Source organism: Myiozetetes cayanensis, unplaced genomic scaffold (genome assembly GCF_022539395.1).
Source record: "Myiozetetes cayanensis isolate MyiCay16 unplaced genomic scaffold, myiCay2020 scf4, whole genome shotgun sequence".
NCBI classification, from domain to species: domain Eukaryota; kingdom Metazoa; phylum Chordata; class Aves; order Passeriformes; family Tyrannidae; genus Myiozetetes; species Myiozetetes cayanensis.
The window spans coordinates 24,052,088-24,070,984 of record NW_026087631.1 but is presented as its reverse complement, the minus strand read 5'-3'; the positions used below and the strand labels follow the sequence as shown (position 1 = coordinate 24,070,984).

Genomic DNA, 18,897 nt, shown 5'->3' with positions numbered 1-18,897 from the left:
AAATCAAACCCAAAACTTAAAACCTCTAAATGACTAGAAGGAAACAGTAAACTCTGCCACATTAGAAAAATTAGAAAAGGAGAGTTAGATTTTCCATAGAAAGACATAGAAAGTTATTGGGACATAAGCATTAAAAAGAAATTCAGTCAATCTCAGCTGATATGTGAAATGAGAATACATGTAAACAGCACTAATAGAATTTTTTCAAGTTATATTAATTCTTAGTATCATCCAAAGCATAAGAATTTGAACGCACAAACTGTGGATAGGAATCTAAGGCATTACTCAAAAATTTCTGTTCCGTGCCCACAGCTGTACTCCTGATTATTTTCCTACTGCATACACCCAGGAGTACCATCATCTTGAGTGAGATCAGCATTTTGATGACTGTAGCTATTTCAGTTCAACAAAATTTGGTGTTCCTACATTTTAATTATCCCAGAGGACCCACAATCCAAGAGAATATACCTGGGATCACTGGAAGCTTTAATTCAAAGTAACTGATACTAGCTATGGACCTTTTCATTAGCCTAGCAATTTAATGTAACACAAATTATTCTGAAGTAGAAAATCTGCCTAATATTCAGGTGCTATTATAACTTACAGCAGACTATACTGAAGTGTAATATGCACTGAATAAAATGGACTAAAAGTTCACACTACAGCTGTTTCTAAGGCTAATTTTCAAGCAAGTTCCTTGTATCTCCTTTCATCATTTCTCTTTTAATTAGTTCAGACTGGGAAAGTATTTAATTAAGGAGAAGGTATTCCATTTTTCAAGACTGTGAGCTGGACAAAGCAGATTCTTTATCTTGAAAAGATATGGGGAATATCAAGTCGATGCATCTGTATTTCTCCACACCATCTGTTTCACATCTTGTTGAGATGACTCACAAGGAGATGTGCATTCCGTTCTGTGCAACCTAAATCAGTACATCCAACTGATCAACAGGAACAATTCCTACTTAACTATGGTTCTCCCCCAAGAACAGTCACTTCTTCAGAGGACACAGAGGTACATTTATTCACTAAAAAATAACCATATTATTCAGCTGTTAAAAAAGCAAACATCATTTAACCCTCCACATTATCACTTTAGTTTCTCTGAAGTTTTACAATCCTGGTGATTAACATTCACCCTGCTACAAGCACCTACTACAACTATGGCAGAAGACTGGCAAGGCTGAGGAAAGGCAATAAGAGCAAAGTACAATTATTACTTGGCAGTGTGATTATGTTTTTCTGTTTAAGGCTCCTATGAGTGCACATAAAGTTATAATTATGTAACAAAGTTATTTTACACATAAATAAATATCACTGGTTAAATGGATTGCTAAAAATTGTTATTCTATTCACAATTATTTTGCCTTAATTTCTCACAGAAAACTGTTAGGTAAAATGAGTTTCTGAATTTCAAAAAATATTGCAAAAAAAAATTACTATTATATAGCTTTAATTTTACAAGGAACAACTTAACCCAGAGAGTGGTGGTGAACAGTGCTGCATTCAGTTGGCAGCTGGTCACTAGTGGTGTCCCCCAGTGATCAGTGTTGGGGCCAGTCCTGTTCAATATCCTTATTGATGATCTGGACAAAGGGATTGAGTACACGCTCAGTCAATTTGAAGATGATACCAAGTTGGGTGGAAGTGTTCACCACTGGAGGGCAGGAAGGTTATGCAGAGGGATTTGGACAGGCTGGGTCAGTGAGCTGGGACCAAAGGTATGAGTTTAACAAGGCCATGTGCTGAGTCCTGCACTTGGGTCACAACAACCCAATACCACACGCTGGGGGAAGAGTGGCTGGAAAGTGTCCCAGTGGAAAAAGATCTAGGGGTGCTCATTGACAGAAGAGATGAACACCAGCCAATGTGTGCCCAGGCTGACTAAGGCCAAGGGCATCCTGCCCCGTATCATCAATAGTGTGGCCAGCTAGACCAGGGCAGTGATTGTCTCCTGTATTCAGCACCACTGAGGCCACGCATTGAGTACTGTGCCCAGTTTTGGGTCCTTCGATACAGGGAAGACATTGAGGTGCTGGAGTGAATCCAGAGACAGGCAACAGAGCTGGGGAAGGATCTGTATGAGGAGAAGCTGAGGGAAATGAGGTTGTTTACCCCGAGGAAAAGCAAGCTCAGGGGTGACCTTAGGGTAGCTGTAGCCAGGCTGTAGCCAGGTGGGGACTGGTCTCTTCTCCAAGGTAACCAGTGACAGGACAAGAGGATGTACCCTCAGGCTGAACCAGGGGAGGTTAAGGATGGACATCAAGAGGAATTTCTTCACAGAATTGGAATGGACTGACCAGCGAGGCAGTGGGCTAACCATCCCTGGAGGTGTTCAAGAAATGACTGGATATGACACTACCATGGTCTAGTTTACAAGGTGGTGATCAGTCAAAGGTTGGACTCGGTGACTTCACAGGTCTTTTCCAACCTAAATGATTCTGTGATTCTGTAGATCACAGAAGCAAATAATGTTCCCAATCATCCATCTTAAGAGCTAGGAAACACGGACAAAAATCACATTACAATTAATAGATTATATGAGAAATCTGTAAATTAATTCAAGTCTTAAGATTTATTTATAAAAGAGTTCATACTGGGATAGAAGAAATAGTACTAAAGGAAACCTTCTGTGTTGCCAAAAGAAAGCCAGAGGGCGTTGGCTGTTTCAAACATAGCCATTTCAGAAATATCACATCAACATGGCCAGTGCCATCACCTCAAGATGTCTTGGATCTTGATGCAGCTGTACTTTTGTTCAGAAGTACATGTTCTTCTGTTCAGAACTTCATGTCTGAACACCAGAAAGCTGCTTCCAGCTTAAGCTGACAGACAGCTTCCACCCCCTCAGTTGTCTTTTTGATTGGTTGAACCAGCCCAGCTCTTTTAGTCCTCCCCACTTACTGTTTCCTGGATGATCCCAGCAGCTCTGTTCACCTCATATGTACATACCTTTTTCAAAGCTGTGTAAGCATGGCAGATCCTAATAATCATACGTTGAACTAATATACTCAAATTTTTCTTCTCTTGATTCAACAGAAGAGGTTCAATTCTAAGATTTGCTTTCCTCAATTTTTATCTAAATGAATACATCCACTGAAAAAGAAAAGCTTTGCCACCAAATTAGCAGTTTTGCAGACCATTTTGTGAACTGGAAATTAACCAGTTCTGCACAACTTAGTAATGTTCAATCCTCTGTTAAACTGAAAGAACACATTTTGGTACAGAACTGAGACAATTCACGCAAGTGGGGTAGTCATATGCAACTTGCAGTTTTTAACTCACACAAAGACAAAAGTTGGCTGGTAAAGTTATTACATGAACATGCTGAAAAAAAACAGAAGAGAGGGGAAGAAAAGCTTGAAACAAGTATTTACCTGTCTTTTTTGCTCTTCCCTCTTTGCTTCCCTGCAAGAATCCGTAGTTCTTCTTCAGTGGGATGTTGATACCACCGTAAACTGAAGAAAAAGAAAATTTTAAATATAACAATACCCGTATTTGCAATTCAGAGTAGGGCTTTTAAAAAAAAAACTGTATCTTGATGCAGATCTATACGCATATTAAGACACCAGTCATTTACTACTCCTAAGCAGGACACCCTTGTGTGCCAGTACCAATCTTGGCTGAACTGAACCACAAGTAAATTTCAGCTCTCTTCAGCGTCAGATGTTTATTCATGACTAGGAAGCTTTGACACTTTGTAATTCATAAGAAAGCCCTTCAGTTCTCAAAACACCAAATTTTAAAGATATCACCAAATACAAGGAGAAAAGGTTCTCTAGAATAACTATACCATTAAAATTACCCATCAGAACCATACTCTAAACAATTTTATAAAACATAATTATATCCTCAAAAACCAGCATTTTTTCAGAATCTGAAGTAGCTGTTATCTAATAACCATTACCAGTCTTTTCCTTAAGCAGAGCATATCATAACATCAACACTCCTTTCCTAAAAGCCTCCTCACTGCTATCTTCAAAGCCTATTAGAAAAAGTCCTATTAAAAAAAAAATCACTAATTTACATGCAGTTGACCTACAAGTTTTTCCACTTTCACAACTCAATATATCATCCATTGCTCATTCATTTAAAAGACAAGAAGTGGCAAGGAAATTCTGAAGAAGAAACATGGAGATGGTTAAGTGTTAAGATGGTATATTTTACTTAAATCTATAAGTACATCAAAAACCTTAGTAGTTGAAACAAGGCCTTCTCCATATTGAGCAAGGGAAGGTTATTGTCCACATGCAGGAAGGATGTCACTCTGATCTCTACTTTCAAATGCTGAGGCCAAGTATGCTCAAAAAGGAGACCAGGTATTAATAGAAACAGACTTGGGAAATGTATGTGGAAGTAGGAGGACACTAACTGTCACCCACAGGGACATAGGTTAACACTGGTAATAGTTAGAGGTGATAATGGAATCTGCAACCATCTTCTCACATTAAGAAACTTCACCAAGTAGGACCATTCAAATCTATGCTGGTGAATTAGAGCTGATGTCACATCCAAGTTCAGCAAGATAGTAGGGCAAATTTGGAAAGCAAGCATCAAAACCCAAACAACCTCAAGCCACTTGATGACATTTGACTCCCAGTTCTGTTTTGGAAAGGCTTCCTTCAGCTCCAGTACCAGTCAATAAAACATCAAACACTGTAAATTTCCCTTGAAGGAATTCACTGCCAGTTCCAAAGCTGAAAATGGCAAATATTACAGACTTTGCACAAACAGAGAGTTTTGGGGGAGAAAAGAGGAGTTGAATTTTGCTCAGGATTTTTTTTCCAGTGTAAGCTTAGAAGTTGTTTCATTAATTTATTTTCATCATGTGTGGTCCCAGCTGAAAAATTTGAGGTTTGCAAACTTTGATGCAAAAGACACTTTGTTAAGACTGAGACACACAGAAACTAGAGAAACCACCTTTTCATCCAAGAAGAACAAACTACACTGGAGATGCTGACTTCTTCCTATCTTTCACAGGACCCAAAGGAAGTGTGAATAAGCAGAGAAACAGTCTTCTGCTTTGCCATTCACAATCTCCCAGATCTGAGTCTGGCATGCTGACATTACCATAAGTAGTTCTGTAATGATGAAAGTCACCTATGCTGTAAAGAATTTTTTCAAAATCTTTCCTGCACAGAGAAGTAGTACCTAATGGGGCAGAACAGACAAAATTCTTGTTCTGTGTAGTATGCTAACAGAAATCAAATACTTAAATTACAATTTCCTCTTAATTATAATATAAAATATTATGTTGCAAGTAATATCTAATTACAGTAGAGTCTGCGGATTTTTTAGTTCATAAACCCTACACACCTTGCATTTAAAATCCTAAAACCAGGAGATCTGAATGTTTTCATAAAGAGTAAGATAATAAAAAAATAGTTTGTATCTGTTTTAGCTTATATATGCTTAAAACTGAAATCTCACAACTGTGGCTTTGACATATCCAAGTCAGTTGGAATAGCAACAGCCACACAGATATGCTGCAGTTCATCTGAATGAAGATCATTAACAAATGCACAACAAAACATCCACTTTCTCCTGTCTTCCTGAAGTGGCATGGTAACAGAACAACTAAAACAGCTAAGCAACTTAAATAGCAAAATTCTGGCAGAGAAAGTTTTATTAGTTAAAAATGCAAAGGCATATGCAGATATTTAGGCTGTGAATTCTTCCAATAAATATGATATTTAAATTCCATTCAAGCTCTGAAAATAGCATTGATTGAAAAAGTTTGAGTTTCTTTACAAATTTAAGTAAATAGCCCTTTGATAGTCAATGATGTAAGTATCTTAGGTCTATTCTAACAACTCTTTTAAATTTTGAAATGTCTGTGCTTCCTTTTAATGGACTCTGCTTGTACACATACAGCATCTTGAAATCAACTGGTCACTTCAGTGCTTCCGTCTTGTCTGATAACACGTTTATCCTCCCTCCCATTTGGCAAGGACTATCTATGGACATTTCAGCTTATCTTGGTCAGGAAAGCTTGCCAACCCATTGGAAACAAGACATTTAGTTCAAGTCACTTAAAAACCACAGCTGGTGGTGATGAGTTGGAGTCTATCGACAAAGGAAAGGAGGAGCAGGTGGTAACTTTTCCTAGAACAGCTTAGGAGTGTGCTTACTTGTACCTGTATATTTTTGTGTATAAAATGCCCTACCACCCCAGCCGCACAGGTCTGTCAAAGCAAATACCACTGACAAAAAGACAGAACTAAAATAAAATAGGTTAGAGATAATAGGTAGTTTCTCAGTTAAACCATGAAAATAACTGTTTTTCTTTCTGCCATTACAATTCAGATTCTTGTTGCCACGAAGCTTCTAACTTGTTTTTATTTCTGGAACACAGAATTATTTCTGACTCTTCATACAAGTCCTGTATTCAGGGGATTATTCACAGTGCCTGAAATTACAATGCACTAAAATAAGTTACCAGATAAATGAAAGAACACTGAAAAGCAAGAATGAGGCTTCCAGGCTAACATAATAAAGGTAATAACAGGACTCCCATTGACTTCAGTAGAAGCAGAATGATCTAAGCACAAATGCTGAAATCTTGCTTCACGTATTTATCAATCTGCAGATGTGCAAAGATAAATGGAAAAAAGGATTAGGAAAAAATATTTGAACAGCAAACCTCTCCCTATCATTGGTACATGCCTTAGAGCAAGCATACAGAGAGTGAAAACTTTGAAAGAATGAAGAATACGGGCATAACATTGAGCAATTCTTTTAAAAGAGCAATTAGATATTTAAATTTTGAAATAAAAGTTTAAATAGACATAAAAAGTATAATATGCCCTTTGATAAAAAAAAACAGTCTAGTGATAACACACTTTAAAAGTAAATGGTAGGCAGTTTCATATTCATTAACTTAATACTCTTTTTAGGGCACAAAAAGGGTGATCAACACCCTGCAGAGGTGGTCAACAATGAAACTTCATTAAGAGTATGATTTCTGCTTGTAGTATTCATCTGACAATTACTGTTTTCTGTTATACCTAAGACACATCTAACCAACATGTACAGTCATTTCTCATCAGCAGCTTTTTGGGTGATGAAATGTGGAAAATTAAGAAGAAACAAGCTAGTAATTATGAGATGCAGAAGAAAAAAAAGGTAATGGAAAATTATACAAGACTCATTAATACTCTTATGGAGTACATTACTATTCAAGGGATACTCCTTGAATACTACTGATATTCTCAAAATTTGAAGTTACAAAAGACAGCACCCTACCTTCTAATCATACTAATTATTTTTCTTACCAAATGAAAAAACCAGTATCTATGATTCCTTTTAATATTTAGCATACTGATTTATATTCAAAAGAGCTGTTTTTCATTGTTATTATGGACAGAGCCACACAGGGAATGCTCCCCTTGCAACTCACTATGTCTGCCTGATCTATTGATACCAGGAAGTAGTATATTGAATTTATACTAATCCTGTCCTATGATGTATTAAAAAAATATAATTTTTATTAAATATCTAACCACTGTTTATATGAAAAGCTAATCAGGAGGTAGATTTAACAACACCACAGATGCAGTGCAGAGGAAAAGAAATCCTTCCATTCTTCAGTGTCTTGTATTCAGTTTAGCTTTAATATTAAAGGATGTACCTTGTACCTTTAATATAAGAGCTGAAGAACAATTAACTTCATGACTGATACCATTAGTAGCAACAAACAATTCTGTTCTTTTACAGTAATACTGTCTTTTTACCTTGAGCCTGAAAATCAGGTGTCAGAATGCTGCAGTAATAAATTTAAGAACAGCAATTACTTTTCAATTACTGTTACTACTGTAATGTATAACTGCATTGCCATAGTCACACATTATATAGCAAGTGTTTCTTATCTTACCTGCCACTACAGAGAAGCCAACGAGCAAGAGAATAGTGAGGTATGATCTTCTGTATAACACTAGCCATTACCATGGTAACCACCAGCTGTACACCTATCACACCCTGTAGAGAAATAAGTTAATAATAAGTCAGTATGTGTTTTGGAAAAGTCATAAAGTATCTTTAAAAAAAAAATCAAAACACTCTGTATGATAGGTTATTTTTTTGGTTAATTTTAAACTGGAAAGGAACAAGGGGCAGGATACAGTAGCAGTTAAAAAAAAAAAAAAAATCCCCTGAAACTTGCTACAATCTTACATGCTTCATCACAGGGAAAATGCATTCCCAGGTCACACTGGCAGTCATATATGTTCCCTGCTTCACATACGGAAAGGCCATTCATATACATGGCATTTCACAAGACTTTATGCCTTAAACCTTCACCCCTGATTATAAATTTGGGGTTTGTGATCTCTTCAGCTCTGACACAATGTAACAGCTGACACCACAAACCCCCTGGGGTCAACAGTAACTTCACCATTAACAACATCCATGTTGTGAAATTTCAGTCTTTGATTAGTGTAGAGCATTTGCCCCACACTGAATTCCAGGCACATGTGGGGAAGGAAGGGCACACAGGGATCAGCATAGTTTCACTTCAACATCCAACTCTTGAAAAGCATTTGGCACTTCAGTAGTGTTAACAGCCATCTCATTCCCAGTCACTCAGTAACTGCTGGTTGCTGGTTTTTAAAATTTTTTTTAATCCCATGGCAGACTTCCATGCATTCCTACTGTTCTCTCAGTAGAGAGTAAGTCCAACTCCTCTGTTTCCCAGCCCATCCCCACTGAAGGGCCTGCATCCATCCATGGTGGAATTGTACTGCCTATCCTATCACATCTTTGTTATCCAAATGAAATTGTAGCTCTGTAACTTCATATAGCCCCATACTTTGCCATTTTTCCCCACGCTGCATGCATTAGTGCACTGGCAGGTCAGAGATGAACTCAAATGTGCTCATTTCCCTGAAGAGGTCTAAGAGCTTCTCTATTATTATTATTATTATTATTATGTACATAATACACATAATATACACAATATATATTCTCTCTCATTGTATATACAGATATTTCCTTTTTGCCTTTACGTACATGGGTGAGTTCCTTTCTCCTCCAATTAGTTGTTTTCAAGGACTCCTCTCAACATTACCTTGCATCCTTTGCTTACCAGCTCAGTCCACCAGTTTTTCCTCTTGATTTGTGAGTTATCACCTCCTTCCTCTCTCAGTCCTAGTTTAAAGCTGTCCATACCACTTTGGACAGACTGCTGGCAAAAATGCTTTTGCCCCACTTGGTCAGGAGGATGCTGTCCCTCCCCAGCAGTCCTTGCACCTCAGAGAGGGTCCCATGGTCATACAAGCCAAGTCCCTGCTATCCACACCTGCTATGCAACAAGCTGTTAACCTACACCTCTTCACCAGCCTTCCCCTTCCCTACCAACCAACAATATCTTCTTTGGTCTTAAATACTGCACTAAGGAAAGTTCTTATCTTCCTTCAATGCTATTTCTTTTTCTTTTTTTTTCCCCTTAAATAAATCAGAAATTGTGTCAATACTGCACAGATGAAACGTTTTTGCATGAGGTACAGTATCATCCTTAATTTAACATGATTGAGAGAGATTAAGATAGCCTAAATTATCTTGCAGTATTTGTAAACACCTTCAATATATTACCACACATCTCATAACAAGGTGCCAAACTCAGAAGTACTCGTTACTTTTTTATACTGTGAAGTAACACTTTTGGAGGGGTTCAAATACCATTAAGTTTCTTTAGTGCCCAAGCCTCTCTTTGCCTCCTCCCTCCTTGGAATTTCTACTACTACTACATTGGTGCCATCAGTTCCCTGAGGTATGTCAAAAATTATGACTTCATTTTTGTTTATGGTCTACGTCACTGAGATCAGGAATCAAGATCAGGAGTGACAGCTGCATGTATTACTTTGACCACTCTACCTTTATTAAGGATTATGCATAGTTCCACGCACAGATTGTTCAAACCAATTCCCTGGCTAACGGAAATGTGCTTCCAGTGAAAGGAAGTGTTGCTAAAACAAGCTGCCTGCTTAATATATTTGATTTTTAAATTACTAACTTGCTAAGGAAGTATATACTCTCTAATTCGTGTACAAAACAAACCACGCATTTTAAAAGTCAAGTATTTATTTTGACCACCTCACGCTAAGCCTGACCACTGCCACCCAATGTAAGAGAGAAACCACTGTCCCTTTATCTCGCCTGCCCACTAAGCCATGATCCTCAGAATTCACTCTCTCAGAGTAAAGTTACATTAATATCACTCTAGAATACAGTTTTTATTAGGAGCCTAATCAGGTGCCAGTGTGTCTCTTCAATTACTCCTAGAGGTTCCCATCAGTAAAGGAAAGAAAATGCCTTTTCAACTCAAGACAACAGGAGGGAAAATGATACAAATCAAGGCAGTTATTTTTATACAGGGCAGCAGGACTACTAGCTGAGCTAAAATACTGACAAATCAACAGACTACTTAAAAGTTTGCCAACAGAAACTTGTTTTCTTACTCAGGTGAAGACCGCACGTTGTAACAGAACCCATTAGAAACAATTTGTCTTAAGGCATTGAACATCTCTCTGCATACTCTCTATCCCCTTCCAGCAGAAATTCACAGTGCTAATTCCCAAAGAGGTTATTGCTGCATTTGTTAAAAATGGAAATACCTGCAAACATTTCAGCATACAAATGAAAACAACCCAGCAAGTTTTAAGCCTTGCAAAAGAAAAAAAACAACCAAATCCCAATGATATCACTAATCTTAACTTTAAATCTCACTTTGTGGTGGAAGTATCTTTCTCGTACTTTCCTACACTTACTTTCCTACTATTAAAAAAATGGATATATGTGGTCACTTGATATAGGCTTTTTCACTTGATTCCTGAAGGTAAGTAAACAACCACAAGTAATATGTTAATAGAGTAAAGGTGTGACAAGAAATTAAAAAAATCCACTGCATTAATCTTCCTGCAATCTGCCAAGAACACATGGCACAGGAATACAGTAGGTGATGTGGTCACTCAACATGCTGTGTGCACAGCACAACTTTTTGCCAACTCTACCCTTTTGCCTGGATGTGGTTACACTCTGCTTGTATGTTTTATTAACACACCAGAAATATGTACAACATCCCAAACTACCCCATATTATGACACCAGAACACGTCTTCCCCCCTCCCCCAAAATACAGGGTTCACTTCAGGCCCTGTCTAGATCCAGCCTCCCACATACTTCCAAGTCTTCACTTTACCACTGATACCAGTTTAAATTTAAAACCACTCATTCCAGGAACAAGAATGAAAACTGGGTGTTGGTTCCCACCAATATCTTACATCCTCTATTCTCACACTCTAAATTAGAGGACACAGTTTAGATTTTAGTCATAAATCCACAACTTTAAAAATCATGAGTATAAAAAATAAAGTATGATATGTATTTGAAAGAGAAGATGCACAGGGGCAAAGGCCACATTATATGGGGGTTTTGAGGGCCTCCAGTGACAAAACCTGGAACACATCACCTGACCTGTGATAAGGAAATTAAGCACACAATCACTGACCAGGCTGACCAAAACTCATAGAAGCACTACTCACCTGTTAAGAGATGAGGAACTGCTGCACAGACTAAATAAAGTATCTGCAGATACAGAGCAGTTTGTGGACAGTCATGTTAACTGAACCCATTTCTTAAGACCTTCAGCACATTGATTCCACATACATCCATGTCCCTGTCATGCCTCAACTTTGCAGCGTGGAATTTGAAATCCAAGTTCAAGACGCTAGAGACAGAGGTCAGTATTCCACCAGCCAGAGACATTTCTGTCAATCTCTAATGCCAGGAAGAATTGGGACCAAAAAAAGGAGGACTATGTAACACGGTAAGTCAGTTTCTCTGCAAAACAGAACCTAGAAAGAAACCACCTGGCCAAAACCAAGACTGAAATAGTACAGCCACGCAGAAACCCTGTCAAATAAAGTGCTGCCCAGCTGTGTTTCTGTCCCAGAAGGTCTTCGGTTAGAAGAGTCTCAGAAGTCTCACAAGTCATTGTGCTCTCTTCCAGATCCTTCAATAAGTATGGCCATCTGACCTTTGCTTGCCTAACACAGCACATTTCACATGAAAGCTTTAAATCATAACAGAGAACACATAAGGGGTCCACAAGAGTAGTACTAGCAGTTACATTAAAGGAAAGCTGGCCATATTTCTTAAAATTGATGAAAAAAAAGGTGACAGCTCCAAAAGCCAACAACACAAGGTTGAATGAAGTACAACTTAAACTTTTCACAGTCTTGTACTACATACCTGGTGAGAGTTGCTGATAGCGAGGAGAACAAAAACTAAGAATAAGCAATTAAGATAAAGTTACAAAACTCTTATCTACAGGTTAAGTGTACTTATAAAACACCAACAGCTATCTCAGAGTGACGAAAAAAAGAAAACCCAACAAATTTAAAAGTACTTCCGCCTGAAGGACATTTTTCTTTTCATCAATTGACTTACAGAACATGAAGCACAAAGATAGCCAAGGCTGACTATTTTATGCAAAGACACCACTCAAGTCTCCTCATTTTGACCTTCCTCAAGGTTATTCCTCCTTACCTGTAGTACCAGGCTTTTTCCATCTTTCTTTTCCTTACCACATGTGTATATATTACAAATAATTCAAACACCTTGCTTTACACAGGACTTTGAAACAACCTGTTCTCTGACAATAACCACCTCCTCCACTGCACAAGCATCTTGAGCTGAAGCCAACTGCTGTGTGCACCAAGACTGCAGCAGGGATACTGCATGCCTGAAAAAACAGCTGGTAGAACCCAGTCTACAATTTCACCTTCAGAAATACAATGCCAGCTGCTTTCTTTCTGAAGTGGCAAGTCTTGTAAAAAGAAGATTTTTACACAACTCCACTGGAGTATTCTACAGATTTTAATTCAAGGCATAAATCTCAATAGCAGCAGGCAAATATGCTAACAAGACTGTGAATTTCCAAGTAAAAAATGGAAAATTAGTAGTGACCAGCAAGATCCCTAGAAGAATATAACAAATACTCTTATCTCCTGCAATTCCAAATGTGTAATGGTATTTGTGGAGGCTGAAAGCTAAATTGGTACAAACTTTTCAAAATGCCATTTAATAGCTGACACATTATTGCTTTTGCTATTAAAATGACACTTTTCTACATGTCAATTTCCCCCACATGCAAATTTTTCTCTGTATCCATAAGTCCGTGCTCAAGCTGTAGCTTGCAAAACCAAGACAGTGTTCTTCTGAAACATAAATGCAATTCAGAATTGTTTCTTAAACAATAGAAAATATTATATGGGATGGTGAAAGAAAATTGAGCTTGCTGTGCAGCATCTTAAAATGAATGCTTCCTGTGAAAAAGATCACTTTCACAAAAGACCTGTAGTCAGAATGACAGTCAGCAATGTGAGGCAATTCAAATCTTACTATTTGTAAAAATCAGGTATTCACAAAGCTAATCTTGGGAGAGATATCTATGCCAAGAGACCTCTTCAAAGTTCAGATTTTTATTTTTCGTCTTTTCTCACAACCAAGTTTTCCCTGAATCAGAATTTTCATGCACCTAGCACTGTTTACAAGACAGCAAAGATGAACAAACGATGCACAAAGTGGTATGACGAATATACAAGGAGTTCAAAGCCCAACCACTCACCTTCACAGGTCTTTCCTACCCAAGGGCCACTTCTCTCCTGACCAGTGTCTTTCCACAGATTCAAAAGACAGCCAATAAACTTCCATTTTACCTGACAGTCTTTTGTCTTTTTCTACTGAGGCTCTCTAAGCACAAAGATTACAGAACTAGGGATCATTAGGCAAATCAGGTTATTGCTACAGAAATTCCATGGCCGGAACAAGGGTATTTATAAAAACACAGATTTATCTTTATTACTGAAGAGACCATTAAAGAATATTTGTTGTAAAGAACACCAATATATATGCAATGTATTATTAGATTACAAGTAAAACTAGTTCAGAGAACTGATCTACAACACAGGAAAAAAACAAGGATATACTCCACTATTACTATTCAAAGGTTTTAAAAATCTAGTTTACCTAATACTTCCCCAACTACCACAAGTAGGAACTATGGAAGCTCCCACTCTCTAGAACATTTGTTTTTTAAAGAGCAGGCTCTGCCATTAAAGGAATAATTCCAAGCATAAAAAGTGAAAAGTCTCTGATGCCTCTGCTGAAGAGTCTAAAACACTGTGGCCTTGCACAGTATTAAGACACTTGTGCAGAGTTTAAAGTCATGACCTAACTGGCACTGCAGCTGCATAGATGAGTCTTGGCAGTCCCAGCTTGGCAGATCTTGATTTTAAGACTTGATTTATAAGCCTCCTGGTGCAAAGGAAACTGATGAACGTTTCATTCTCCTGTTGCTTTGGAACTGGAGAATGCAGCTTCCAAACACTGTAGAAGTAGACAACTACCTTTTCACTTTGCTGACGTCATGGAATCACACACAAAGATTATTTGTCCACACTGCCAGCACCCAGCACAGAAAACTGGACCTGATTTTTCAACCTCATCAGGCAGCACAAGTAACCACTCAATTTATTTAATCAAGGACCTACACTGAGAGGAAAAGCTCACAATTTTCCAAAAGTAGCTTCCAGTATGGATACTGGCCACAGCACCCATGGAATCCTACAAATGAGTATTTCATGACCTTTTGATTAAATATTCTAATCTCTAGAGAAAGAAAAAAAGAAATATACTTCATAAGGAAAAGAAATACAGTTTTTTTCATAAGCCTTTCATAAATACTTTTCATAATATATACTATTAAAAAGAGCTTTAGTAGAATCATATGTGATTAAATCTGTAACTATGAGAACAGTTAAAAGGCAACTTTATTAAAAATGTAATGGTAAAGTGCATTTCTTAAGAACCTGTTTCAACAAACAGATACTTTTGCCATACTTAAAATGACACTGAAACTTAAGAGTCACATAGCCATATGGAAGAAAAGAACACTATAACAGATATAAAATACATTAAATATTCTCTTTATTATATGTGCAACGGCACATACAAAACACGTTTTTATACCTGCACTCATGTATCCTTGCTCTTTGTATCTATAAGTACACTAAAAGCTGAGCTCATCAACTCCAGTGTTTTCAACAGTAACTAAGACCTAAATACAGAATTCAGCATCTTTATAGTGATATATCTTTACATAATTTGAAATTTGTTACTTAGACTCCTCTGTTTAAGCGACGTACATCCAACAAGTTTATACCTTTAACAATTACACCAAACTTTGTTCTTCCCCTATCACATTACAAGGCCATTTATTGTGCATTATGTTCAGAGCAACAAATTCTGGCTGTGCTGAAACACCTATTGTGAAAAGCAATTTAAAGTGGGATTCTTTTTGCTTTAGGTCCCTTCCAACTCAAACCACTCTAGGATTGTGTGACATTGCCGTGCTGCCACAGCACACACTGTGACCCGGCCCAGAGCACCGAAAAGGATCTGGCATTAACGAACACCAAAGGTTTCTACATATATCCAAGACCACTTAATCACCCTGGTTTACAGAAGATATGAGTAAACAGTCAGAATCGCGGAATCGTCACGGCTGGAAGAGACGTTTGAAATCATCAAGTCCATCGTCAGCCCAGCACTGCCAATGCAACCCCTAAACTACTGAACCACATCACCCAGCGCCAGATCCCGACACCTCCTGAACACCTCCCGGGGTGCTGACTCCACCACCTCCCGGAGCAGCCTATTCCAATGCCCCACTACCCTGACAGTGAACATTTAATCTAATCTGAAGCTCCCCCGTCTCAGCTGGAGGCCATTCTCTCTGGCCCCCTCACCGCTGGCACGGCAGGAGAGATCGCCCCCCTCCTCACCACATCTCCGTTCGGGGAGCTGAGGAGGGCGACGAGGGCTCCGCGTATTTATGATCAGACACCCCAACCCTGCCACAGAGGCCAGACCGCAGTGCCTCACTCTCCTCCCCCGCGGAAAAGCGGGAACGGACGGAAAAAGCCCGGACGGAAGCCCCGGGCAGAGCAAAGGTGCCGGCGAGAGGTGGCGGCGAAGCACACCCAGCGCGGCCATTCCCTCACCGAGAGCTCATCAAGAGACCGACGGTCCCACGCGGCGGCCTCGCCGCTCCCACGGCCGGGGCCCGGCCCTACAGCAGGCTCGGCCCCTCGCCCCGCCCGGAGTCGCTTTCCGCCCGGCCCCGCTCCCCGCCGCCCCCGGCCCGCTGCCCGCGCTCACCATGGTGCCGGTGGCGGTGCCCGAGCCCGCGCCGGCCCCGCCCGGCCCCGCGCCCGGCACATAAATCCCCCGCCCGCCGCTCCCGCCCGCGCCGCGCCGCGCCGAGGTCACGCCGCGGCCCCGGCGCCGACAGGCCCGCCTGGGCTGCCTGCAGAGCTGCCTGCGCGGGCGGGGCAGCGCCGCGCTCACGCCGCACCTCGGCGGACGCCGCCGCCCCCGCAGCTCCGCGCCTGAGAGCCGGGGAGAAGAGGGGGGACTGCAGGAGCCCGCCAGGGAGCACCCTCCGGGGGGCCGCTCGGCACCGGCCCTGTCAGGCACCGCCGCGGGCAGGCGGCCCCGAGCAGGGCGCCGGCGCGACCTCGGCCACGTGACGCGGGTAGTCGTCCCGGAGCGCGGACTCCCCCGCCGGGTCCGGGTCACCGGCGGTGCCCCTGGGAGAGCAGCGGCGGAGGGGGATGTGTGTGGCGGGACAGCGCGATGATATGGGGGGAGGAACAGCGCGGAGATGTGGGGGGCGGGGGAGGGGAGCGGCGGCGCGGAGGGGAGGGCAGAAGGCGAGGAGCGCGGCGCTTCAGTTGCGCATGCGCAGAGGCCTGTGTGCGGTGAGGGCGGAGGCGGCGGCGGTGGCGGCCCCACCGGGAGGGGTTGGCGGGCGGTGCTGAGGGAGCGGCGGGGCCGCTGCGCCCGGGACGTGCCCGGGGTGTCCGCACTGCAGCGTACCGCTGCAGTGCGGACACCCCGGGCACGTCCCGGGGCGCAGCGGCCCCGCTGCTCGCCCTTTGGCCCCGTGTCCGCTCCCCGCCTAGGTCTGCCCTGAGGGCCTCCCTATTATGAACGCTAGTTTGGTGACATTTGTGGCAAATGCTGCATGGTAGAGAAGAGCACTGTCAAGAAAATAACAAATTCTAAAGTCATTTGGTTTAGACTATGTGTTCCTGGCAGACAGAATATTAAAGAAAATCAGTAGGTTCTTAAGAAAGCAATGTTAAAACTGAAAAGCATCAATCTTGATGTAGCAAGGGTGAGAGATGAGATGCACTTGGAGAGCAACTGATCTGAGACACATTTAACACTTTTGGGTGTAAGACTCAAAAGTATATCTTTTAAAGGAAATTTTTAACTGTGGAACTCTTTGGCATTAGATTTCATTGCTGATATGGATTTGTTGGCATTTTGTGAAAAATAAACAATCAAAACTGCTAATGAACAGAACTATTTCATTAACTTGAACAAGAATTACCTATTGGTCAGCTTGAACTCCTGCAATCATGAGTTTAGAACCCTAGTATTTTAATTCTGGTGTTGCTTAACTGGGTTTTTAACAAAAACAGTATGCAAACAAAACAAGGCCAAAGATCCTGTAATCACTATACAAAAATGGATTTTTGGAATGGATTTATATGGGTTTAGTGGAGCCTTTGCAGCAGTGAGCTAAAGATTGTCCCATGTGCTGCTGCCACAAACACCATCTCACCTATGAAGTCATTCCCCTGAGCCCTGTTGTCTCACACAGTGGCAAGTTTTAAGAAACCCCTGAGATCAGACATGCCTTTGCTACCTGTGCCACCTGGATGCAAGGCTGGCTTAAACTGGGCACATAGGCCTTCTTCTTCAGAAAATGGGCAAAAGCTCCTCAAAAATACATTTTGAGAGTGTCAAATGTGGTCTCAACAACCACAGTTAAAGAAGTTGAAACACAGACACTTCAGGAGTCTGCACTGTAATGTCAAGGCCAGGGAACCAAGATGATGAAGGAATACTTCAAATAGAATGCTTATTTATTATAATATCATATTGTAATAGTTATAATATATAATTATACATAAAATAGTATTAAATATATTCTATTACGAAACATATGTTATTAAATAGATGTGTAATATTATAATTATAATATTATAATACCATTATTATAATAAATGTCCGTATGGCAAGCAGAAGGTAAGTTTAGATCAGTGAAGGCCAAGTCACCTACTATGTGAAAATTTACAGTTCTATATCAGTACAAAGTTATTTATGAAGTGAACAAGAGGAACACGTAATTACAACGTATTGTGATTATTTCTAACTTTCCATTTTTTTTGGATGCTTTTCATTTTTGTAAGGTGAAGACTATTAAAAGACACAAAGCCTAATTCAAGAAGAAAGATGGTGGCAAAATCATCAAAATATGTTCTGGAGAGACCTCATTAATTTCTTTTTTTGGCAGACAGCATGCCAGGCTGTAAACTTTCCATTTAGGTGTATAATTGTGAATCTTCTGAGTATAAGTAAAGTATTTTCCATAATTTTTAGATTTTAGTGACAGGACAGGGGTTGCAAATTAGGTGAAAAATCACTTACTGGCATAGAAGCAGACAGATTCACAGATCCATAAGAATTTGTGCCTTATTTCCAAAAAAACATCAGAACAAAAAGAAAACACTTGTATTTGTGCCAATAGTATGTTCATTTCCCCTGTTTTACCATACCCTAAGACAGAAAGTTATTACTAAAAAGGCAGTGGATTCTTTTTTATGTGCATGGGTATGTGTCTATGTTTACTAAGTTGCCTCATGGGGCGTAGACTGGACTGGGTTTTCTAGATCTTAATCCCCACACTCAACCTTTCTGTTGTATTTTAATATTATGACCAAACTATTTTAACTATGTATGAAAGTTCATCTTTATTATGTATTGG

General features: G+C 40.2%; 1 protein-coding gene across 3 annotated transcripts in view; it reads right to left on the bottom strand.

Annotated features, from left to right (window-relative positions):
• TMEM161B (transmembrane protein 161B) overlaps nucleotides 1-16,258 on the bottom strand; it is a 42,195-nt gene extending 25,937 nt beyond the window's left edge. For 2 of the 3 annotated variants that reach the window (XM_050328550.1, XM_050328552.1), the window contains exons 1-3: nucleotides 16,218-16,258; nucleotides 7,874-7,977; nucleotides 3,378-3,458 (exon numbers count right to left, since the gene is read on the bottom strand). In XM_050328550.1, coding sequence (XP_050184507.1) covers nucleotides 3,378-3,458; nucleotides 7,874-7,977; nucleotides 16,218-16,220 — 188 coding nt within the window. In that variant the 5' untranslated portion in view covers nucleotides 16,221-16,258. Of the gene's footprint in view, nucleotides 1-3,377; nucleotides 3,459-7,873; nucleotides 7,978-16,060; nucleotides 16,111-16,217 lie in introns of those variants that run through there. The other variant, XM_050328551.1, reaches the window with a different exon arrangement.
• Between the last annotated feature and the right edge of the window lie 2,639 nt (nucleotides 16,259-18,897).